At 43.4% G+C, this 25,781-nt stretch overlaps 1 protein-coding gene across 1 annotated transcript; it reads right to left on the bottom strand.

Annotated features, from left to right (window-relative positions):
- Positions 1 to 8,390: 8,390 nt before the first annotated feature.
- Positions 8,391 to 25,723, bottom strand: SCO1 (synthesis of cytochrome C oxidase 1). Its single transcript, XM_080923097.1, has 6 exons — positions 25,481 to 25,723; positions 24,600 to 24,690; positions 21,793 to 21,990; positions 21,104 to 21,196; positions 19,283 to 19,398; positions 8,391 to 14,112 (listed from the first exon to the last, which is right to left on the bottom strand). The coding sequence occupies exons 1-6, from the start codon at positions 25,700 to 25,702 to the stop codon at positions 13,978 to 13,980; spliced, it is 855 nt and encodes a 284-aa protein (XP_080779223.1). The 5' UTR covers positions 25,703 to 25,723; the 3' UTR covers positions 8,391 to 13,977.
- Positions 25,724 to 25,781: the final 58 nt, after the last annotated feature.

Here is a 25,781-nt window from a genome sequence, read left to right as displayed (position 1 = left end):
AGGTTGGCTCCTCCAGCCCACTCTGACAATTTATTTCTTCAGACTGCAAGATCCTCCATTGTGAACAGGGCAGGGATTCTAAATGGACTGAGTCCCTGCTGATAAAAACTTCTGTTAGCAGGTGGGAGTCTCCCCGTTATCTCAAACTGGAGACAGTGCCGAGATTGGCTATTTTAAACCTGGTGAGCAAGCATGTGGTCTTGAGGCGACTAAACACCCAACAGGTATAAGAGTCCAGGCAGGGAATGCAAAGTCCCCTGTTCACTCTGTGGATCAGAGAGACAACAGGAGAACATGGTGCCATGGCCGACAGCCCCATGCGTGTCCAACAGGATCCTTCCCAAGCAGAGGAAAGGAAGAGCGTTTCGATGATCTGCTAAGAGGCAGTGGGCTGCTGGGCACTGGGCCGTGCATCTCACCCCACTGTAGTCTTTGAGAACACCTTGAGAAGAGAAATGAGGCTCGCCTGCTTTAACAAAGCCAGGGAGGGCCACAGCCCAGGGCAGTGGCTGTAGAAGTAACAAAGGCCAAAAAGAGGAGAGCGTAAGACTTACCTCTGGCTGTGGCAGAGAGAAGCACTGGGGAGAGCCGCCCCCTGGGCTTTTATAGGCCACCACTAACCCCCTGGGCTCATTCTCCCTCTATATTTGGAAAGAGAGTGACTGACACCACAGGCTGAGGACTGGCCCCCTCCACGCGTATTTTTCGTCGTTGCCAAGGGAAAAGTATATATAGAAATGAGCAGGGTCCGAAACCATTTTTCCCAACTGTAGAAAGCTAGGAATTTGAGATGCCTTGCTCTGGAGTCAGGGCTGTTGTTTCTCCACCTAGTGCAACGGCATTGCCTTTGCTTTAGTCCTGCCTGACGCCATCCTGCAGGCCATCCCACCCTGAAATCTGCTAAACCCACTGCCATTGGGAACAGGGGACACACGGTTGTGCTGTTTGCTTAGAAAGCTCATCGATGAGAAAATCGATAAATGGGATTGGACCTGTTGAGATCCCCTCAGGATTATGAGCCAGGCTCAGCACAACCCAAGGTTGTATTGGGGAAGCTCTGTTGTAAAACATGTGCTGATGGATTATAGGTTTTTTTTCTACTCCTCTAGCTCTCTCCTCTTCCCTCATTGCTTTCTGTGTCATTACTATCATTATTTATTTAATCCTTTCTTAAGCACTAGCAGGACCAACAAAGCAAGTTAATGACAGGGAGCTATGCCACCAGCCCGTGTTCACGGTGACAGCTGCTTAGGGGCCTGTGGTTATCAAGACATATTACCAATTAGGAAAGGCCAGCTGCCAGCCTAGACGGGGGTTAGGGGGACGGTAGTGGACTGAAGAGAAAGGGGGGATGGGCATCGCCCAACAGATGTTGTCATTTCTAAATCAAGACTGGAAAACTAAGCCTTAACAGGAGAATTAGGGTATAGTTGAAGATTTTGTCCATTTCCCTTTCTCTATTTGTTTCCTGGCCCAGTCTTTGGGGCAAGGGTCTGAGTTGTATGGGGTCATGGTTGTTCATTTAATAAAGAACTGCATGTCAATATATCCCACTTGAGACTAAGGACCATCCCCTCACAACCTATCCATACACTGGTAGGGGAAGAAGGAAAAAGCTGGACCAACGTCTTCATAGGGACTATTATTTGTTATTAAACATCTTCTGTATGTTCTCTCCCATCTAGGATACTTCAAAGAGATACGGTGGAACTGGAAGATAGTATTTTCCCAACATAAGCCGTGTTATGGGTGATGAGTCATAGAGCCTACAGATATGCCCTTCCAAGATTGAGATAATTTCATATCAGAGAGGCCAGGCAAAGGAAGTAACTATTGTCACGTCTTCTCATTGCTCCTCTTGCTGTTGTTGGGACTGAAATGTCCATCTTCCTTCTAGCACCATTTGTCCTGACACGTCCTCCCATCACCTGGAAGAGTTTAGTCTCCTGGCTCTGAGTTTCTTGTTCAGTGGCACCCTTTTACACGCTTCTCTTCAGATCCTTCGAAGACATGGGCAACACAGGAGTGGCTCAGTTAGGCACCATCAAGGGAGCAGACATCAACAGACCCCACCCCCGGGACAATACAACAGGCTGTGGCTATGTCTTTGACACTAAGCATACACAGATGGAGACATGAATGCCTCTGGTTTCCTCTTCATCAGCAGATCTTGAGAGGTGTTTGTCTTACATAGCCATCCGTCATCTGTATAACCACAGCCCTTCACACCCCCAGGACCCAGAAGAGAGATACTCTGCACTGGTTGTACATCCCACTCTTCTAAAGTCAGCCATCCTTTCTCCACGCCGTCGGACTCATCTGTCACTATCAAGTAGATCCAAGTAGATCTAAGCCTAAGAGAAAGCACAGTGGGGTCAAAAATGCCCCATTGAGGGGTCCGAGAAGTCCCTTTGATAAATCACTCTCTTTTCATGTAATAATTTGAAGGTGGAGGAAACAGGAAGGGTCCAGAGACTGTAATGAGAACAGCACTGGAGACTGAGGACAGCTCCTCAGAAGATCTGAGGAACGTGGATGGCAGCAATAACCATAGCCAGAAAAACAGTATAAAGGGTGGATGTAAGGAACCAAGAGGCTGGTCCTTTGGGAATTCGTCTGAAGAAAGGGGAAGACTCGAAGCATTGGTGGGTATGGCTTGCTACAGAAAGGGCGTAGGGCTGAGAATAAGATACATCTACTCCTAAACCACAGGACAGGATGTTGTGCTTCAGGGACCTATTCCCCCATGTGCCAAATGACAGTGGCACGTGCATCTTGTGGACTAGTTAGCTGCATTCCGTAGGGTGTTCAAGTGTTCGGCACACCAATGTTTGTCAAATGTAAGTGGTTTTCTCCATTTGAATGAGCTATGGTATGACTACCTTCCTAAGGGGTCAGCTCTAAGGGGTCAGCTTGAGTGGGTTATTCTAAATCTGTGTCTACTGAACTGCAGACAAGGAAAGAGATCAGGTAATGTATTTTGAGGTATTTATCTAAAGAGAAAAAAAATCTTAATTTTTTTTTTTTTTTTTTTTTTTTTTTTTTTTTTGCCTCCAGAAAAGGCAGCTTTTCAGAGGCAAACTGGGTACTCTTTTGGTGTGGAATTCTTCCTCTGATAAACAAGGGACAGATGACATATAGTATATTATTAGCCATCTCTGGGGAACAGAGGAACCCTTGTTCTCTCATCTATCACACAGGCAGAGCTAATCCCCACAGCCGGAGCCCAGGGCTTCATTTATCCCTCAGGAGCTGGAAAAAAGTGGACTGTGTCTCAGGAATGCAGGCAGGGTCGGGAGGCCAGATGCTCTCCACCCGTCCTGCGAGGCCTAGCTGCTTCCTCCCTGGCTATCTGCCTCCCGTTTGATGTCTGAACCCACAATGTGGATGCTGGGGCTCCCAGCTATGAAGCAGCATTCCGAGGACCACTGCGTGCCAGAACATGAAGTCAGCTTCAGTGAGCACATGCCTCCTGGATCAAGTGCCTTCTCCAGGTCCCACGGTGAAGGGGAATTAGGTGTCACTGGAAACGAGGGACTCCATTATTCTAGTCCAAAACCATTCCCTGATTCTGAGATGAAGCGCAGAGGCCCTGAGCCAGGAAGGAATTGAAGCAAAGAGAGGTTAAAGCTCTTCCTTCTGTTCAAGTTAGCAACACGTGGTTTTCCCATTTTTGTTTCTATTACCGAAACGTTTTTCAAGGTTCAGATACGTTCAAAGCATCACCACGATCTCCCTGTGCAGAGCAACAGTGCTTAGCCAGTCTGTTCAGCTCTCTCTTCCTTCTCCTATTCCTCCTCCTCATCTTCTTCCTCTCCCTCCTTGTCTCCTCCCCCTCTTTTCTCTCTCTTCTCCTTTCCCCCTTCTCTTTTCCTTCTTCTCTTCATCTTTTCTTTCTTCCTTTCTGTCATTTTGCTGTGTATTTTCAGATAAGTAGCAGCAGACAGGAAAGTTTACTTTTCATGATGCAGCTCCTGAAGAAGAGGACCATTTCCACAAGCCATTTCTCCACACAACACAGTGAACAATGCTTTCTATATCATTTCTTCTATTTGAATTTGTTCCATTGTAGATCTCCTCTTCTAAACATTAGAGGTGAATCTATTTAGGGGACTTTGTGGCTATGTCTCTTTCTAGTTCTATAGACCATTCTTCCATCAGATGTTTTAACCCATTTTTGAGAGCATGATTTACACACAAGGTATAGAGCCAAACAGTGCAAGGGGCGGAAAAGGACTAATGGAGAGAAATCTCTGTCTTCAAGGAGGTTTTTATCTCTAGGGATAGAAAGAAGATAGAAAGAAGATAGATAAACCTAATTGTGTGTAGGCCAAGATAGTGAGTGGCAGCAACCTGTCCCCCAGTCCCCATTTTTTCTGTTACTCTAAGTAGACTGTTGTCTGAAAATACTATTATAGTGTTTGGCTGACTCTCCCTATGTAGTTCAATCAGGCTTCTAATTCACCATCCTCCTGCCTCGGCATCCTGTGCTTAAAGTCTGTTCCATCTCACTTGATCTTGTCTGGATTTTCAAAAGACAGACACTACATCTACACAATTCACTATTTTTTAAATATTTATTTGTTTTATTTATATGAGTACACTCTTGCTCTCTTCAGACACACCAGAAGAGAGCATCGGATCCCATTACAGATGGTTGTGAGCCACCATGTGGTTGCTGGGAATTGAACTCAGGAGCCTCTGGAAGAGCAGTCAGTGCTCTTAACCGCTGAGCCATCTCTCCAGCCCCCACACAATTCACTATTACAGTTTAGTGTTATGATTTGACTTTATTCATATTGATATTAATTTCTGCTTATGCCAAGTTTATAAATTCAACTGGTCGCTTGTATGCACATATAGGAGAAGATATACTTTGTGTCAAATTTGGCACTACTTGTGGCTTCAGGTATTCCCCTAGGGTCTTAGAATATATCCCACAGGTATCATATCAATGAGGGGAAAAACTAGAATTAGTGAAGAAGAGGTTTAGGGAAGGTTTTTTTTGAGGGGAACAGCAGGACCAAAAAAGACAGAAGGAGGAAACTTGCAGAGATATAGAAAAAAATAGACCCCAGTGAGCAGTAGCCTAGTGAAAATCCTCACCAGGCCACAAGCAGCTGCTGAAGCCTCAGAATTCTCCTTTCATTGGAAGGAGAAGCACATGGCTGAAGAGATGGAGGAGGGACATGGTTTCCCTTTTTATACTTTTAAACTGGCATATGTGTTACCTATTCTAAAAATTAATACATCCAAAACACAGCTTTTCAGAGGCTCCCTATTCTGCTTATGGAATAAAAGTTAATCTGTCCGCATTCCATCATGTGGCCTTGCTATTATAAGTACTTGCTAAGAATGCACGGGTAAAAGTTGCCAGCATTTTCAGTCTCATTTGAGCACTGCCCTCAAGATTTTGCAAGCACGGTTGGTGCACTATTATATAAACACTATTCGGGAGGCACTAGTATGAGCTTTGATTATTGAAGAGGAAACCAAAGCACAGGGAAAGAAAAGAAGCCAGCATGGGTTTGCAGCCAGCAAATACCAGGTTAGAATTAGAATGCTGAAGCCAGGCTATGAAGCACCTCATTAACTAGATGAGCAGAGATCTGAGACACTTGATTCGGAGATTATGCCACAAGCTGGGATACCTGGAAAATTAACCAGAAGGAGCTTCTGGGAAATGTCAACTCTTAATCTGCCAGAGACAGCACTGGTGTTGAAAAGTGACCACATAAGGACACAATGTCACATTCTGGTAAAACAGAAGGAGAAAGACCGGAAGGGAGAGTGTTCAACTGGTTTGGGACATTTAGCTGGCTCAGAGGAGATGACAGTTACTGTCACAAGTCTGCATTGGACTGAAATGATTGATGGAACTCTTATGGTTGGGGGCATGGGATACCCTCATGGAAGTGGACGAGCATGCTCCAATACAGAGGTTTCCAACCTGTGGACCGTGACCCCTATGGGGTCAAATGACTCTTTCAGAGGGGTCACCTATCAGCTATTCTACATATTAAATATTTATTTTAAAATTCATAACAGTGGCAAAATTCCAGTTACAATGTTGCAACATACAGTTTTGTTTTATATAGACGAGGAACTTGCAAAGAGGTAAGGCCTTGCCAGGGAATTTCGCTAATAACAATGAAAGGTATGGGCAGTGCCTCGGGAGGAAGAGATCAGCTCCCTGACAATAGGCAAGCATGGAGGACAGAGATCTGGTTACCAATGCCATGAGATGGAGAACAAATGGCACTGTGACAGCAGAACTCAGGAAAGGTCACCATGACAGAGGGTGCCAGTAAAGATTTAAACCATAGTACTTGTGATGGTTTGAATGAGAATGGCTCCACATTGGCTTACATGTTCGGGTGCTTGGTTCCCAGCTAGAGGAACTGTTTGAGAAGGATAGGGGGTGTGGCTTTGTTGGAGTAGCCACTGGGAGTGGGCTTTGAGGTTTCACAGGTTCTGCCCAGGCTAGTCTCTGTCTTCTGCCTTCAGGTCAGAGCTAAGCTCTCGGCTACAGCACCAGTACCATGAATGCCTGCCTTCTGGCATGCTTCTGGCCATGATGATCATGGACTAACTCTATGAAAGTATAAGCCACCCCTAATTAAATGCTCCTTTCTTGTAGGTTGTCTTGATCATGACCGCAGAAACAGTAATCCTAAAACAGCTCTTAATCTGAAGGATACCATGGATTTGAAAGATAACAGACCTTAGAAACACACCCAAGGAGCTGTGGAGAGAGCAACATTTTCATGGCCAGTTCGATGACAGAACTCCATAAAGAAGAAAAGACCCAGGACAATGTATGTGATTTTTTTAAAAAAAAATTAAAAATTGAACAGGTGTATGCAACCTAAGAGCAAGTATTTCTTCAGGGGAATACTTCCACATCATAAAGACTCCAGATATCCCCAGGCTAATATGGCAAGATTTGAAACCCCAAGAAAAATACCAACCTTTTCCCACTGGATCCCAAAAGTCAACACCAAACTTCAGACATGAAAGGTAAACAACAAAACAAACAAACAAAACAGACCAAGAGACAAGCCACAGGAATGTCATCCCAAGGATTACAACACAATCTGCAGTTTGCTGTGGCAGCGCTTGCCTTTGATCCCAGCGCTCGAGAGGCAGAGATGGGATCTCTACATCTCTGTGAGTTGGAGGCTGGTCTGATGTATGAATTAAGTAGTGAGTTCCAGGCCACCAGGTGTACATTGTGAGACCCTGTCTCATAAATAAACAATCAATAAATAGATAGCCAGCACACATCAGATCAAACATGTCAGGTCCACAGGTAAAGAAACAACCTAAGAAATATAAATGTACTAAGAAAAACTTGGGTGAATTCCTTATTAATCTCTGCCATCTTGCTATGCAGAACAGATTCACGATAGATATGTTCTAAAAGAGCTGCTGCCATGTCCTGGGGAAGCCGACTTGGGGCCTCACTAGTGCCCTGAATCAGAGAGGGGTAGAAATCAGACTTCATTGCCCGCTTGTGCCAAGACCTTCCTTGGGTTTCTCAGCTTTAGTTCCAGCCACTATCTTCTCTTTCTCCCACTTCTCCCTTCCCGACAGACATCTGGGGAAGGAGCTAAATGTTCCAGTGTAACAGCCAGACCCCAGGTAAAGACTGGAAATGTGATTTCCCCAGATGCCTTCTTCCAGTCGGCTGGCTCACTGGAACTCAGGAAATCTCATGATGGTGAAGAAGGAAGGTGAGGGACCCAGATACAAATCTAGGGAGAAAGCTACTTTTTTACAAATAATCTGCTCATGTGACCTCCCACAGAAGATTGCCCAATGTCCTTAGATTCTTTGTCTAACTCAGCCCCCTCCATCTTACAGTTGCTACCAGTTACCTTGGGTAATGAGACCAAGGCAGAGGCAGGCAGATCCATGTGAGTTCCAGGCCAGCCAGGGCTATGTAGAGAGACCCTGTCTCAAAACACCTACAACTTTTATTTTATTATTTTTAGAAAACAATCATACATTTTATCTTAAAAGAAACGTCCAGGTTTAGGACTGGAATACTCTTCCACAGTTCTGACCTTGAGTGGGTTGAGGTGGCAAATCCCCTAGAGAGGATCCTTGAAAAAGAGGAGCTTGTAGAGCTTGGGGACCTCAATGCTCAGGCTTACCTGTGGGGGGTCTACAGCCCCATAACCTCAAGAACTTTCCCTACAGGGTGAGGGAAGCCAGGAAAATAGAGAAGTTAAAATCAGCATCATGACAATTTTAAAAGAATGGTAGCAAACAAAATTGGCATAGTTAAAAACAAAGGACAGAATACAATAAAATATTCACAGTGTATTTTATTTGAGTCTTTTCTAAGATTATTTAAATTTTAAAATTTTAATTAAAATCCAGCCATGTCACTTTCTTTCCATAGTTCTATTTCCTCCTTTAAGCCCCTCCCATGTCCCCAATCACTCTATCTCAAATTGATGGCATCTTTTTATTATTGTTACATATATAAATGTATAAATATATGAACACAGCCTGCTGAGTCCATTCGGTGCTGCTTGTGTGTACGTGGTTTCCAGGCTAACCACTTCGCATTCAGTAACCAATTAAGGGGCTCTTCTCTGAGCAAGACCAATCTTCCCACCCTCAGCAGTCCTCACTTGCCTGTAATTGTCCACTGGAATTGGGACACCATGAGATTCCCCCTTCTGTGTCAGCATGACTATTGCTACTGTTCAAATTTTGTCTAGGCACCTGCATTGTTGAGGTACCAGGGGCCTTGCTTCCTTGTGAAGTTGGAGGTCTTGTATTTGCTGGTCACTCAGTCTCATCTTCATATCCCTTGTCCTTTTTCTCCTGTGGGTCTATTTTTTTTTTCTATTTTAGGAACTTTCATATGTCAAATGTCTTAGCAATCTTGTGCCTGTGTCACCAAAGCTTCGCTCATTTGTTCCTGATCTTATTTGAGCCTTGCCTCAATCCCAGGGAATAGGCAGAGCAGGTGGCCATATCCCCACTTAATTGATGGGGAAGCTGTGACTCAGCAGGACTGTTGCACAGGGGCTTGGGGCTGTGGTAAGGTTCTGGTCCTTGCTCTGTGCTAGGCACATGTGGCTACCTCAGTGCCTCAACACTGACAGAACACTCATTGGATTATGGAAGGAAACAAATGTCCCTGTAAAGTTTAAACTTGCTAAACTGGCCTTCAGTTTCTTTCTATGTACAACTGAGATAGAGGGGAGGTAAATATAAATCCTCATCTGCAGTTTGCCACTCTCACTTAATGAGGGGACACAAGTCTGTGGGTGTGTCGAGGGCAAGCGCTGTCTGTCACAATGTATTACATTCTCTGCCGTGACATGACAGCATTTCTCCCAGGGTCTTCCCAGGCTGCACAAGAGGAACCAAGCATACAGGGCACACAGGGCAACAGTAAACAGGGCAACTCACTTTCATGGTTGGTGGGAGTTAGATCAAGATGGCTACTCCTACAGCCCTGCAGGTATTACCAGTGGACCCCAGCATGATACATAATCCTGCTCTTATCACTACAATCTCTCAGTCCATAATGTGGGAAGCAACTACAGTGATTGAAGTCAACACAAACACTGTTTGTGTTCCTTAGACTCCACTTGTCCTAATTTCAAAAAAAATGTTCTTTTTGTATGTGGCGTGTGTAAAGACCAGAGAACACTGGTGTCCTGCTCTATCTCTCCTGTTTTTGTCCTTCAAGACAAAAGACTTTCTCTGAATCTAGAGGAAGGCTGGCGCTCAGTAAGCCCCAGATAGCCTCATGCCTGGCTCCATGTGGATGCTGGGCATTTGAATGCAGATCTCAGTATTTACCGTAAGTGCGCTTATCCATGCGTCATCTTTTCGGCCCCAACAACTCACTCTTATTACATAGTATCACTCTTATAAGCATAATTATATTCTCTTGGAAAAGCTAAGAAAGCATGACAAAATATAATAAAATAAAAAATCTTGGTGTGTACTTTGTGTTTACACAAAAAATGAGATTAAACTTTTGTGGCTTACTGATTCAATGTACTGGGTATCATGCCCTTAAATATTAATCAACAATCCCTCTTTTAAACTTAATTAAATGCAATTATTTTGTGGTCTTGGGCCACACATATGCTAAATGCATTATCACTGAGATATGTTGACAGTCATGCGGCTCCATACTAATGACGCCGTGGCTTCCCATTTATGAATGCACCACTACTTACCAGCTGGAGTTAGCTCTGCATTTCATACTAATTTACATTATTTAATAAGCAAATGTTTGTGCTTGTTCCAGGTATCTTTGTGGACAAAGCAGAACGGCGGTGTTTATTATCGCCATCCAGAATCTCCATTACTTCTCTACTAGTTCTATGGCAGAGTCATCATTAATGGGTATCATTGTGAGACAAAATTCTGCTGTTTCAGTCCTCATTACTGATCACTAGTAATGCTGTGCTTTTCACCTATTGTTCACCTGCTATTCTTCTTTTAGGACCTATGCACTTACTTTCTTTGCCTGGCTTTTTCTGAGGTTATTCATGTGTAATTTCCTGATGGACCCATAATCATTTCTCACTCGTTGGTGTTAGGAATTGTGTTTTTGATGAAGCCTAGTGATGACTTACTTTGTGTGTTCTGCCTTTGCTGTCATGTCATAACTGCATTTCTGGGTATTATGGCTGTTAAGAAACACAGGCTCACCCTTTGAAGCTCTAGAGAAAGAACAAGGGAAGAACTAACAGCATTTTGCAGACTGGACCTAAAGCTGGATGCGCAAGGACTCCACAGTATTTGCCCCCAAAGTCAGGATCACAGCACAGCAGTGTGGGAGAAAAATATTAGGCCTCCCATACATTTAAATGTTTAGACAGAAAGAATAAACATAGCATGACTACGCAAAAGTATGTATGCTCCGTTTATAAATTGATACCACGTTTTAGTTTGCATTTGCAATGTCCACCAAGGTTTCATTAGCTTTTCAAGAAACCCAAAGGGACTACTGCAATGATGCACCTGATACTGTGATTCTAGGACAACCTCAAGCCCATCCCTCGGCGTGCAGCAGAAGCAGGTGGCTCTTTCTCTGTATGGGCTCTTAAATTTGCATCATCCTTGAATGGAAAATGGATAACGAGCTGCCAACTGCAGACCCACCCAAGAATTCTTCAGATGGCTGAACTGAAAGGGTAGTGTTTCTGGCTCATTCCATAAAAAGAAATTTAAATAGGGTACAAGGACCATTGGAGTGGTCTCATTGCTAGGCTAGGCTAACACTGAGCAGCTGTCTCTTTTTCTATGTTCTTCCCCGAAAGCCTCTGAGCAAACTCACTGCCTTTCAGTGCCTCAAGAGTTTTAGTTGCTGTCCTTCTGCCTAGGGTGGATTGGGAGTCTATGGAACTATTCATTTTCTATGCCATGAAATGGAAATACCCTGCACATGAGCCCTGCCTGACCAGTCTCTTCCCTCTGGGTTTGTTAAACTTTGCTGAGAGCTCTGCCTTCTTCAGTCTGTTCCTCTCTCGACTGGGGTGTCCTGCTCTTACATTAGTCAATTCTACTGTGCTAAACTAGAGCAAGTTGCTAAGAGCTTAAGTCTTACATCCCAGACATGCTTTCAAGGCCAGTCCCAGGAACCCTTTTTTCCACTGTGTTTTGAGGTGTAAACTCTAGACAGCAGCAGCATGAATCTTAAACTTTTGGGTACGGAAATGACTATACAGCTCAAGGCATCTCACTCTAGAAGGGGCCTGTGTCTGCTTTAATCATAACAAATCACACCAAGCCCTGCTGGAGCCGCACTCTTCTGGTTTGTGCTCCCACCATCTGATCTTTTCCTAACGCAATCCTGGTTTTACAAATGAAAATCCTATCGAGTAGGTTTTGCTTTGTTCTGGTCTATACTGCACACTTCTATCTTCCTTGACCTCAGAGCACTATGTACAGCTACAGTATGATGTGGGGTGCCATGGCTCTTGGGAAACAAGTCTAATGTATAACCCTGAGATATCATTAGCTGGATATTTGAAGACATTAAATGGCTATTGAATCTTAAAAGGGCTGGAGAGATGGCTCAGCAGTTAAGAGCATGGACTGCTCTTTCAGAGGACCCAACTTCAATCCCCAACAACCACATGGTAGTTCACAACTAAAGGATAGACTGTACTGGTTCACTGCAGCTGACTGATTTAACAGAAATTATTTTTCTTAAGGTTCTAGAGACTGGCAATCAATGATGGGGGTGTCACAGGAGTTGGTTTGTTCTGAGGCCAGGGATGGACAACTATGCTTTACCTATTTTCCTGTGTTCTAATTTTCTACACTTTTAAGGACACCAGTAGTATTGCTTTAAGGAAGAACAAGCCTAGAAGCTTCATTTAAAGTTAATCACCTCCTTAAAGCCTTACTCTCCAGCTGGGCAGTGGTGGTTACACACCTTTAGTCCCAGCACTGTTCCCGGACAGCCAGGACTGCAGAGAAATCCTGCCTCCAAAGTATTTTTAAAAAGCCTTACTTTCCACATTCATTCACATTCTGAAGTGCCTGGCTCAGAATATGGGACCTGGATATATAAATTGTTAATGACACAACTTGGTCTCTAACAAGTACAGGTATTCTTTCATGGTGACATAAGTGCTTACATGAGGCTTCATGTAAGTATCAAGAAGTTAAAAAAACCAGAAGATAAGCCTTTATTGCTTGCATGTAAACTTAACCTGTGATTGGGAAGAATGGTTTCCATCCAGGCTTATTTGTGGCATCTTTGGATTCACTGGAAAGGTTCAAGTTGAAAAGGTGATAGCCAAACCCAGGTATCAGTTTAACTCAGAAACAAAGCCCAGATTCATTGCTCAACAGGCATCATCTTTCTTCTTGTCTGTTTTGGAGACAGGGTCTTATTAGGTAGCCTGGATGTCTCCAAACACTCTATTAGACCAGGCTGGCCTCAACCTTGAAGCAGCATCAGCCTCTGCCTCCTGAGTGCTGGGACTAATAGTGCGCACACCACGCCCAGTCCGACCACATTCCCTGGAGTAGCTCCTGACACCTCTAAGAGCTGGTTATGCTCGTTGCTTCTCCATGGAACAGATGATCCGGGTATAGACTTGGGTCATGGATATCAGTCACCTGATCCTGGAAACCCAGGTAGGTCTCTGCATCCCACTCTGACTCTGTGAATCTGCATTTTAACCATGACGAATCTATTTAACAAACACTTCAGTCTGTGGCCTCTGCCCCCACAATGGTGTGCTAGGCACCCACTCTTCACAGAAGCAAAGCCATGCTTGTCCAAGTGGCTAGATTGACCACATCTTTTATTTTATACGCTGTGTAATCTGGTACATAAAGTGTACCAGATCACAGTCATGATAAATACTCTCATTTCTATTTGGTCCACCCCTGAAAACCAGCCACATCACTTAGCTATTAAAAAAATAAAATAGAAAGGTGGGGACTGAACCGACATTTATGTGCAAACAGTAAGTTTTCTCCTCCAGCCGTCAAAGCAGCACCTGCTGTGGGAAAGAGACGCAGACCTGACAGTGACACTCCTTTTCAAAGAAGCTGGGCTTCCATACTCTCAAGTATAAAGACTTAAATGCCTATGCGGACTATGAGCAAACAAGCACACAAGCTGAAGCATCAAGAGCATTATGGAAGTGACTCTCTCTTTAGAAAGTGGCCCCACATGCCTGAGCAAGCAGACATGGTGAGGCAGCAACTCTACTCCGAGTGCTGTTCCTACAGATGTGCGTGTCTGCCTCTCTGGTGGTTCTGGATGCCTGTTCTCCACTGGATCTGCCTACCCTGGCCCTGACTCATGGTAGCTTCATGGCAGACTGGGCTGGCCGAGCCCCAGGGTAACGTCTCATATAAAACGATGTCCTCAGCGAATGAAGTCCATGCTGCACATTATAGAGGTTCCTCTGGAGACAAAGCTTCCTCTTCAGCAAGCCAACCCTGCATACGGTGACGCAGCTCTGGCTACCTCTTCTTCATGTGTGACCTCATGTGTGCAGCAATTGAGCCAGCTATTTCTGCCTTCTTCTTGTTTTGTCCAAAATAATCAAGAAATTCTCCATCTGGTCCAATCAAGTACATTATTATTGTATGATCCACCTGTAAAGCGGAGGGGGAGAGGAATGTGCGAACAGAAATTACAATCTTATTTACTGAGTAGAAAAATGGTGCAGGATAAGAGAAGTTAGCATCAGTATTTAAGCAACCACAGTAGTACCCAGTCACCAATGCATGGTCTACCAACTGGGCCTGCACCAACTCCAGTGCATGCACAGCCATGTTCTAGAAATTGCTGCTGCGGTTCAGCCTGGGATTCTCTTGGTACTATTCTTCACATACTCCTTGTATAGTCTGAGAGAATTCACCTTCAACCAGCCCTCGTAAGTAGCCTATGCTGTAGAACAGCAACACTGGTTTGAAACGTTTTCCACTTCTGACTGGGAGCCTCTCGTCTGAGCCCTTCTCCACTCATAGAGTTGTCACACAGGAGTCCAGGCAATGGTCAGTGAGTGCCTAGGTGCTCACCCTCATGTTTAAGGACCTGCCTAACTGTGCTTGCCACTTTATGAGAAACCAGAAAACCAACCGCTAACTGACACATGTGATACACACCCATAGTGATTTAATCCAGTATTTGTGATCCCAACAAAGAACTGTAAGATGTTTTTCTGCACTGGGAAATTTGCATTTGCTATTCTGAGCTTGCTCTCTGCTTGGAGCGCCCCACCGGCCACAAATGCTACTCTCTAAGAGCCTCTTCAACCCATCATCAACTTTCCCATTAATTTCCTCTTAAAATGTCTCAGTTCCTATGTAAGTTCAGAGTAGTCATCACTCTTTGTATATTCCTTTCTGTAATATTTCAGGAGTAGGTCTGCCATCCTAAGTCCTTGGAATTTGTTGGAGGCTTGTTTGGCAAGACGAGAAGAAAACTAGGTATGCCGTCACACATACCAGAGAGGAAACACCCCTGAATATACCCAGGCCCGCATTATATAGCTGTGAGGCTGTTACCTTTTTATACACACACATTCATAAGGAGAGAGCAAATGGAAAGAGCCACTCTCCTGCCATCAGGAAAGAATGCCACCAAGAGCTTAGACAGCTGGTGACTTCATGTAGAGAATTTACTGTTGGAGCCAGGCAGGGCCTGGAATTTCTCCTCACACTTGACAGAATCAGAATTAAAACTCCGGCTTCCCCTTGAGCCTTTCTCTGTATCCTATACCCTCTTTCCTTCACTGCTTTCTTCCTTAGAGAATTTTTTTGAAGATTTCATATATACACACAATCTAGGTCCCCTTGCCCTTTTCCTCTTTAAAGAATAGAACTGGACTATGGTGGACTTACTTCTGAGGGTTCTTAATATAAATTACTAACTCATACATAGTAAAAGACATTCTCTGCCCTTGTCCAACTTCTCTGTGGTCACTTTTCAAAATTCACATGGTTATTGTTGGGACAGTCAACACTGTTCTCATAGATAATTCTACAAATTCTAGTAGTTTGTATCATAGAAAAACAAACTACTAATTACATATCTTTTCCCTTCGTGTGTGGTATATGTGCACGTGTAGGTATGCTCGTGCACATGCATGCAGAGAGGACAGAAGGCGATGTTGGGTGTCCTTTGTAGTCTCTGCCCAATTGACTTAAGACAAGGTCTCAGAAAGCCTGGAGCTAGGTTGGTAGCCTCAGCAAATCTCCTCTAGCAGTACCAATAGTGTGGAGTTTTAGGGGCACATGACCATGCCTGGCTTTTTATGTGGTCGCTGGGAATTTGAACTCAGTGCTTGAGCGACAGGCACTGTTACCCACTGAGCAGACCGTCTCTAAGCTCCACACTTATCCTGAGATGAGAGTCCTCTATAAAGTACAAACAGGCTGGAAAGGGGAAGTATATACACACTAAATGCCTCATCTAACATTAAGGTTTAGTCCCTGTCTAATGTCAGGTATGTTTGCTTCTCTTATGCTGCCATTGCTTCCAATTCAACTACAGCGGCAGCAACTCTCATTTCCTAAATATACGTTTTAGATGCCAAAAGAGGTATTGCATACATACTCATTTTCTGGACTCCCGGAGTCCCCTGGTTCTTCTCCCATGGAAACACTGTAACTGGCTCCTACTGTATTCTTAGAGATAAGTGTCTGTATTTACTGCGCATTCTACCCAGCACTCCCTATTACTGGCACACAACGACATTCTATGACAGGCCCTTGTCAGGAACACAAAACAACACTGCTCCACATCCAGACAGATAAAAGTAACTCTTCAAAAAGGGGTGCTTGGGTTTCAGTCCTTAGTTTTTACAACAGTGCTTTAAGATTCACCTGTAAGCTAATCTCCACGTAACAACAGTCCCGGCAAAGTGGTTACCTTCACATACACTGTCTTCCAAAGAGGACTTATCAGACTCATTCCCACTAACAATGCAGAGAGACACCCCAACCACACTTTCCACCCATAGTTAAATTTAACAGGTTTAAAAAGAGGCATATCATTAAATAATCCATTTTTTCTTATGAATTTGATGGTCTTGCATTTAGATTTAAAAGCTATTTCTATTCTCTAGCTAATATTTATATATAATTGCTCTTATGCATATAAGAAATATGTGTATGCAAATTTAGCTTTACATGTTAACTATGGACACTCAATTTGTATATAGTGTCTAAAGATGCTACTTTTATCACTTCTGTCTGAGGTTATGAAAATATCATCCTATTATACCCCAAGCTATAATCTTTCAGCTCTGCCCTCTTACTAGTCCTTAAATCCTAGCAGATATTTCCATCTATCCATGGTTTCAAGACATAAGGAACCACTAAAGAAAAATTGTAAGAAATTGTAGAGTATCTCCCCCTATTGGCTGATTTAGCAAATGTACAGCAATGAGGTTTGAGCAGTCTTAGGACAGCAGAACACTGTGGAAAAACAGGGTCTAGGAAGCCTCCTAGAAGGTCAAAGAAGCCGCCCTAAAATTTATATATCTGTACTTGAATCTTAAAGACAAAAATGTCAACTATATTTCAGATTAACTGCATCACAAGTACAGATTTCAAGGCCTAATATGTGATTAGTCTGCTAATGTACTCACTGGCTCCAGCCTGTGCATGCTGACAACAAGGAAATGGTAACCCTTACTATACCAAAGGCAAACTATGCAATGAAGGGTTAAACTAGAAAACTGAAGGGTAGTTGGCAGTAGCGTGGGACTACGGGGCTAGCTAGCAGCCTCGCCCCATTCCCGTAGTAGGAGGAGCTTCCGTTTCAGTTAAATACTTGTGATTTGAATGGAATGTTTTACCTGATTTTATTTTTGAAGCAAGGGTCCCACTTGTTCCTTAGCTAACCTGAAACTTGCTATGCAGACCAGGCCAACCTCAAAGCCGGTGTGCCACCATGCCTGGCTCAACTAAAATGTTGCAAATGAAACCAGACATTTGGTTAACTGCAAAATCTCTTCTTCAGAACAAGGCTGCTACAGAATTTAACAAAGCCTGTTTATGGTGGGATGGTTAGACCCTCTCACTCCCTGTGGCTCCCATGTCCCCGTAGGTCTCCTCTATTGGCACGTGTGCACTTTTCTACGTCTCACACTTGCAGATGCAGTGAGACAAAGCTACAGGGGAGCCTCAGTACTTCTTCCAAACAGGGCTTCAGGAAAAAATATTCATTTCTCCCTTGCCTCTTTCTTCCATGAATCCCAAGTTTTCCCAATGCTATGAGGCATCAGGTCTAGAAAATATGATATCAGGTTGGACTTGAGGCATTGTGGTCAAGAGGCTGTTTTTATTTTGGCTGGAGGGTACACAAGAGGCTACAAGCCCAGTGTCCCAGTGCTCGCTGTAAAAGCACAAGCATTCAAATCCCCTGAATCCAGGTGAAAGCCAAGTATGGCCACACATCCTGTACGTACAGTCCAGGGAAGCAGGCAGATGCTGGGACTTCCTGTATCAGCCAATCCCAGCCAACACACACATACACATGCAGGGGAAAGAAAACAGTACAAACCACAGTGGGCAGTGGAGAAAACAAACACTGCATATCCTCTAGGGACAGCCACGGGGAGCTGGCAAATCAATGCCTTAGGGTCCTATTCATCTGCCTCATCTACCCCTCCAACCAGTTTTACAGCTACAATGAAATTTTTTATGATTAATCATTTTACTTAACTGACATTACAGAATCTCCAGAGTATGACAACCGAAAAAACCCTATGACAATACTATTGTATAGTGGTTCTTACCCTTCCTAATGCTGTGACCTTCTGATACAGTTCCTCATGCTGTAGTGACCGCCAACCATACAACTAGCTTTGTTACTACGTCATAACTGTAATTCTGCTATTCTTATGAATAATGTAAATATTTGTGGTTTTCGATTGTCTTAGGTGACCCCCGTGGAAGGGTTGGTCAACCCCCAAAGGGGTAGCAACCCTAGGCTAAGAAACAAACACCCGAGATGAAAAGAAGAGTCAGCCTTGTGCACACCATGAAACCACCAACCAGAAACAGGCCCAGTTGCTCAGGACCTCCCAGACAATGATGACTAACAAGTAAAGATATCCTTAATGGAAGAAGCACAAGGGTAAACTGGGCAGGCAGTCCATCTCTCACTGCTGAATCCCATGTTGAGCTGAATTAAGTCCAAAGCCAGTAGAGGTTGCAGACAGTCTATTACTTTCTCAGTTGCTTTTCAATGAAATAAATATGATTCCCTAAGGCTTACAACTTACAAGTGTGAAAAGAAACGCCTTTTTCCCCTTCATCAAAGACACGGGGAGAAACAACAGGATGCTCATAAACTAAAACTGAAGTAGTATGGACACCATGTAATCGTAAATTAAACAATAAGTAGTCATCTTTCAAATGTATGTACCTACTAGATTTTCAAATTATCCAAAATTATCAAGGGATTTCCAATAGCCTTGGTTTCCTTTCTTCCTAAGAGACTTCTGTTTCACATGTTTGAGTGTTTGCCTACATATCTGTGTGCTCCACATTTGTGCCTGGTGCCTGTAGAGTCCAGAAGAGGACGTCAGATTCCCTAAAACTGGAGTCACAGTCGATTGTGAGCCACAGGAGAGTGCTGGGAATTGATTCTGGATTCTCTGGAAGAGCAGCAAGTACCCTTAATCACTGAGCCATCTCTTTAGCCTTTTTCAGATTTTCCTTTATGTCAGAGGCCAGACAGGCATGTAGAAATTGTGAGAATCTGGGCTCCCCGGCCAGGACAGGCATTCGAAGATGAGCATTTACTTACTATGTAGTCCTCATCCTCATCCTTAGGGCCAGGGCTGTAATACACCCTGTATGCTTTGGCCACTCCATCAATCTCTTCTTTTGTGCCAGTCAAACCAACCAATTTGGGAGAAAATTCTAAATATAAAAGCAAGACAGTGAGAATAAGACAAGACATAATAGACTTTACTCAAAACAAAACAATAACAAAGCATGCACAAAGCCCCCATGTCACTGAAAAGCAGCTCTGAGGCCACTTTGTTCCTGAGTTCTCCTAACATTTTTCTGCATGCCCATGACATAAGATAAATCTTCTGACTATTATAAGAATCTGAATGAAATGTATTCAGTTATTTAAATAATGTTTTAAGCTGACTTAGTTGCAGGGTTTTCACTATGTCGTATAGAAAGAAAGTTCAAGAGGCTGTACAATAGCTCAGTGGAGAGGCTTGGGAGAACTCGGCATGAAACAGGACGGCTCCATGCTCCCCTCAAGGTGCAGGGATCTGGAAAGACTGCAAGAGATAGGGATGGGTGACTCCTGAGGACAACAGGACTGATGTACACATGTGACACACGCACAGGGCCTGTTTGAATGTGAGCACTGAGAATGGGAAGTGCACACAGCATCTCACCAGCCAAAACACTGTCTGCAATTGATACAGGCAAGGAAGAGAAAAACAGCTCTTTCCCGTGAAGTGTTAATGGAAATACCAGCCACACACCTAAGAGTTGGCAGTCAACACAAATGGTAGTACTCCACCTTCTTTTTGAGATTTTGATTAATTGTTTTAGTATTTTCTGTCTTTTTAGTACTTTGTTTGACCTTTTATTTTTTAAAAAATGCATTCTGTTTTGTTCTGGAGGTGGGAGAAAGAACAAGAAGGTGGATAGGTAGGGAAGACTTAGGAGGAGTTGTTGAAGGGAACATGATTAAAGCATACTGTATAAAAAAGATTTTTGAGACAGGGTCTCTCTATGTAACCCTGGCTATCTTAAAACTGTGTAGACCAAGCTGGCCCAGAACTCATGGCTCCCAGTGCTGAGATTAAAGGTGTGCACACCATGCTTGGTTAAAAAAGATTAAGAACAACAAAAACAACAACAACAAACAACCAAACAATAAAAACAACAAAAGATGGCTCAAAGGGTTCCTGTAAAAAAAAAAATCAGGCTATGATTAAAAAACAAACAAACAAAAAAACCCCTACAAAATCACATGGCTATGGTTAAATCAGTCATAAAATGTATGTGCTGTTCATGATTTTTTAGAATTCACAGTCTTGGAAGTCTCTTAAAATGGCTGAATTAAGCAGACTGGTGAGCACTTTTAATCCCAGTAGTCTGGAGAGTCTCTGTGAGTTCAAGGTAGCCTAGTCTACAGTGAGTTCCAGGACAGCCAATAGTACAGTTAAGACCAGCCTCAATAAATAAGTAAATAAACAAAAACAACATAAAGCCTGAGGTCAAAATTTGCTTATGCTCCAAAATCCATCTTTAATCTCTCATTGCATTCACTCCTAACAGATGTTTCTCCATTCTAACAAAAAGGAGAGTAAGACCAGAGAAGCAACACACCTTTACTCCCCACTTAAGTAATACACGAAGCTCGAATTCCAACTGTTCCTGTGATAAAGGTAAAGACCAGAGCATCAAGAATGGGGAAACCTGCTTCTCGTGTGTCAACCAATTGTGGAGCTGTAACTGAGCTTCACTGTTTTATCTGCCTGCAAAACAACTGACAATACCACAGGCCTATTTTAGGAAGCACTGTTAAGTCTAAATGGTTTGCTACTGCAAACTGTTAAGAAGTGAGCATGTATAAATTATCAGTAAAACACACCTTTCACATAAGTAGCGATGGCTTCTTTTGTGTCCCTTTCTGGGTCAATGGTGATGAAAAGTGGAGTTAAATTTGGCAGGGATGGAATACTGTCTGAAAGAAAGGTACAATTAGTCAGTAGTCACCATAAGGGAAGTCAGAGACCCAGCCCCAGCAACACCTGAAGAAAGTGGTTCTACAGCAAAGTGTCTGGGCAACACAGAGGACAGACTAGATGATCTGGGGAGGGAGAAGCCAGACAGATTTCTATCACACACTTTGATACAGTGATGCTGTTGCTCCAGATCACTTCTCATAGTCATCCTACTTGCTAACGCAATCCAGTCTCTGTAGTGTTCCCTACCATTTCGAGGGCAAGGTATAATATCAATACAGACTGAATACAGAAAAACAACTTGAAGAGGTATGCTTCCTTCAGACTGCTTTTAATTGACACTAATAAATTACCACTGACCACTCCAGATTTCCTAATCTTACTTTCAGTGTCACTGGGGAAACAGTGAGAATGCTTCAGTAAAACAAGATGGAAGCATGATGCCATTTTTAAATGACCTAACACTTGGGGGCTAGAATCAAAACAAGCTGAACATGGAAACTTTATGCTCTTATAGAACAAATAATTACAACACACCACAGAATGTGAAACCAGTACTAGTAAATCAATAGTGCAGATTGTGTTGGTCTCTTACCTATTTCCTCCACAACTTCAATCATTTTTTCTAGTTCTTCTGGACAGATATCAGGGCAATGAGTGAAGCCAAAATAAATCAATACCCATTGACCCAGGTAGTCCTTGTTGGTTTTAGGCTCTCCATTGTGAGTTGTGAGGGAAAATGGTCCCCCTAGTAAAGGCTTCCCAATGCTGCGATGCCGTTGTTTCTCCAGCTCTAAGAGATGCACCAACAAAACAAGTCACTGTAACCAGAGTCACTGAAATATTTGACATAATTAACACAACACTAGAAACAACATACATGGGGCGTGGGGAATAAAATACAAAAGAAATTTCAGAAAAATAAGCATAAAATAAGAAAACTGAATGCTATCATACATGCAAGCACTGTGACGAAGTGATAAAAGGTGTTCAGCCAGAACAATCCTGTCCTAAGCTGTTCCGTGTGGGGTGAGAGAGCATTTAGGCTGAGTGTGCTAGAGGCCACTTCATGAGGAAAGGCAGTAGTGATGGAACCTTAGGTTTATAAAGACTAAACAGAGATAAGAGTGTTACTAACAGAAAGGAAGCCAGAACTGGACAGGAGAGGACAGGGACGCTCTCTGCAGTACTAAGACAATAGGAGGTCCTGGGGAGAAATGCTGAAATAACGGAAAACAAGTAAGCAGAGCAGGTGGTGAAAAGAACTGAAACCAACAACAAACTCTTCTGGTCTCATTTCTGATGCTGTGATAAAATATTCTGTCAGAAAGAAACTTAGATGAGAAAGGGTTTATTTTATCTTACAATTCCTGGTAACAGCCCATCTGTGAGGAAGACACAGTGGGAGGAGCCTGCAGCACTAGTCACATCACACCTGCAGTCTAGAGGAGAAATAACTTATGCATGTACAGTCTTTGGCAAACTCTCTCTACTCTTATAAAATATTGGACCCAAACCAGGAAGCTGGGCTGCCCGCCACTTTCGGGCTGGGTCGTCCCACATCAATTAGGGCAATCAAGAGAATCCCCAAGGTCACATATATCCACAGGCCAGCCTGATCTAGACACCTCTCACTGAGACTCTTCCCAGGTCACTCTAGGTTGTGTCAAGTTAACAGTTAAAACAAACAAATAAAACAACTACCATAAGCTCCTGAGAGAAACTTCGAGTATTAAAAAGAAAAATTAAAAAGAATAAATTCAGAGTGACGAGAATGATACACATAAGCACACATGATAAAACACACAATTCATACGAGAAGGCTGAGATGTAGATGATCCAACATCACCAATAATGGAACAAGGAAAAATCATGATGCATCCAACTATATATATGCAGCATCATTTCTGTGACAACCCTGTCAAAAGCTGTAGGGCCTTAACAAAATCCCCAGACAAGATCAGGATGGTACAGGCTGAAGAACAATTTACTAAATAACTGGCCTGTGGTTTTCAAAGTTGTCAAGGTCAGCCAAGGTAGGTGAAAGGTGAAGCCTGAGAAACTTATAATGTGCAGAAGCTGAAGAGACAACCAAGAACAAGGACTGGGTCTGAACTGATGCTTTTATTGCACAAGCAATACAGTATCAACCTCAACGGAACCTGAGATTGTCTCAGAACAATGGTTCCATAAGGGTTAATTTTCTAAATGTTGATGGTTGATTATGTTGAAGGAACTACACCATGCATGGGGCACCATGTCAGTAAACACCCAATAATTTTGGAACACTTTAGGTTGGTCTCATAGAAAATTTCTAACTAAAACAAATTTATAATATGTGAACTTCAAAACAAAAGCAGCTTACATTTAGAAAAATTTGTCACTACCTTCTTAACTTTTCAACATTTGAAAACTAATTTCCTTGGGTACAGTTTGGGAATAAACAGAATGCCCGTTAAAATATGAAAATTAGAAGCTGGAGAGCTGACTTGGCAGTTAAGAGCACTTGTTCTTGCATAGTACCTGGGTTCAATTCCCAATACCAATGGCAGCTCACAAATACCTGTAATTCCAGTTTCAGAAAATCCAAATGCTCTTCTGACCTTCACATGCACAAGGCTCTCACATAATTCACATACATGCACACAGACAAAACACACACATAAAATAAGTAACTCTAAACATATATGAAAACTTGCCTTAGAATATCCACTAGAATATAAATTTTTTCAAGTGCCTTCAACATTTCTAGATGGTACTTCACAGCAGTTGCTGGCTTTCCCTCCAACACAGCTAGCCTGGTCTTGCCCAATGCTGCTACACCAACTTGTTTGCAGTACCTACCCATACTGCTCTACATGCCCGACCCCTAGGAAGTCTTCTCAGATCCCATGATCAAGACTTCTTCAGGCCCTCACAGACTCCTGCACTGCCCTCTGGCGTGGAAAAACAGCATCTCGTGAAATCCTTGAATTATTTTAAAACAAAAGGTTTAAGAACAGGGTTGGCCAATAGCCAAGTAGATAGAAGTGCTTGCTATAAAAGTAGATAGAAGTGCTTGGTATAAAAGTCTGATTACGCTCTTGCCTCTCACCTCTCTCTCTCTCCCCCTTACCCCTCTTCTTCCCCCCCCCCCATGTGCTCATGGCCAGCCTCTACTCCTCTATTCCCCCCCACACACCTCTACTACCCTCTTAACTCTCCCATGACTTGAATAAACTCTATTCTGTACACTAAAAAAGTCTGATTACCCAAGCTCAATCTCAGGAACCCACCATAGATACACTAGAACCAACTCCCAAAAGTTCTCTGGCCTCCGCCATGGCATGCACACACAATATGTTCACATATGCACATGCATACACTAATTTTAAAAAAAAAGCCCAAAGGGTAACCACTTACTTTCTATCTTTTCTTTCTTGAAGTACTTCATTCCAGCCAATAAAGATCCTCCAATGGCAAAAGTGAGTGCTAAAGACTTCCAAGAAACAGGCTACTGGGGCAGAGATTAAAACAATAAAACAAGTAAGATTCAAACACTCAACCACTCCGTATTTATTACCTTCATTTTCATAGCAAGTACATACATATAAACCACTGTTACACACACCGACTGCTTCAGGTTACTTTGGGATAAATCATGTAAGTTTTTTTGTGAAAACAGTTAAATCTACTAAAAGCACTCCTTTCCAAGAAAATGTAGCCCAAGTTAATTTACAAACCAATTAAGGGCTGGAGATGAAGCTCGCCTAACTGGTGGAGTGCTTGATTGTCATGTACCAAGGCTCTGGGTTCCATGCCAAGCACTGTATAAAAGTGGGTGCGGTGATGCACACCTGTAATCTTAGCACCCTGGGAGGGGGATCAAACTCAAAGTCATTCTTGGCTACATATCAATCTAAGCCAACCTTAGATAGATATAAGGCACCTGGTCTCAACCAACAACAAAAGTAATTGATTTCTGGCTTATGCGGATACTGAGGTTAAAGGAGCTTTCTCAAAGCTAACATTGAATTATTTCTCTGTACTCTTTAAAGTCCAGAGCTGATTTTTTTTTTCTTGAACAAAAGCCCGAGTTATAACCGGGCGGGGTGGGAAGTAGGTTCTCAAGTTCCGTAAAAAAAACAGTTCTGTCAAGGTTGGAACTATTGCTGACGAGGAAGCAAGGAGGGGATTCCATGGTCCTTTCACACCAGGGAATTCCTGAGGTGTGACCTTAAAGAATGCAGAGATGGAAGGCTGCAGAGAGCGCCGAGCCTCGAAGGCTCCAAGCGGACACTCACCCCAGGCTTCGGGCGGTGCGACCCGGCTTGACTGCCCTTGGGCTCCGGCCCGGCACCCGGCGGTGGCGGCCCGGCGCTGAAGGCTCGGCTCCCCAGGCAGCAGCCTGCCTCCTCCGGTCTCGGCCTCTCCGCCATATCTCTGAGCCCATGGCCGCGAGGGAACAGACGCCAGAGCTGTCGACACTGCGACCGCACCACCGCTGCACGTACCAGAGCAGCCATGAGTTTAGGAGCTCGCGCCTCCTTCGGGCCACCTCTCCATTTCCGCTCGAGCTTCCGCTTCCGCCGGAAGCCGAGTGAG

This window comes from Micromys minutus, assembly GCF_963924665.1.
Source record: "Micromys minutus genome assembly, chromosome: 10".
Taxonomy (NCBI): Eukaryota; Metazoa; Chordata; class Mammalia; order Rodentia; family Muridae; genus Micromys; species Micromys minutus.
Note: the sequence above shows the minus strand (reverse complement) of the source record. Positions and strands in the feature narration are given on the sequence as shown.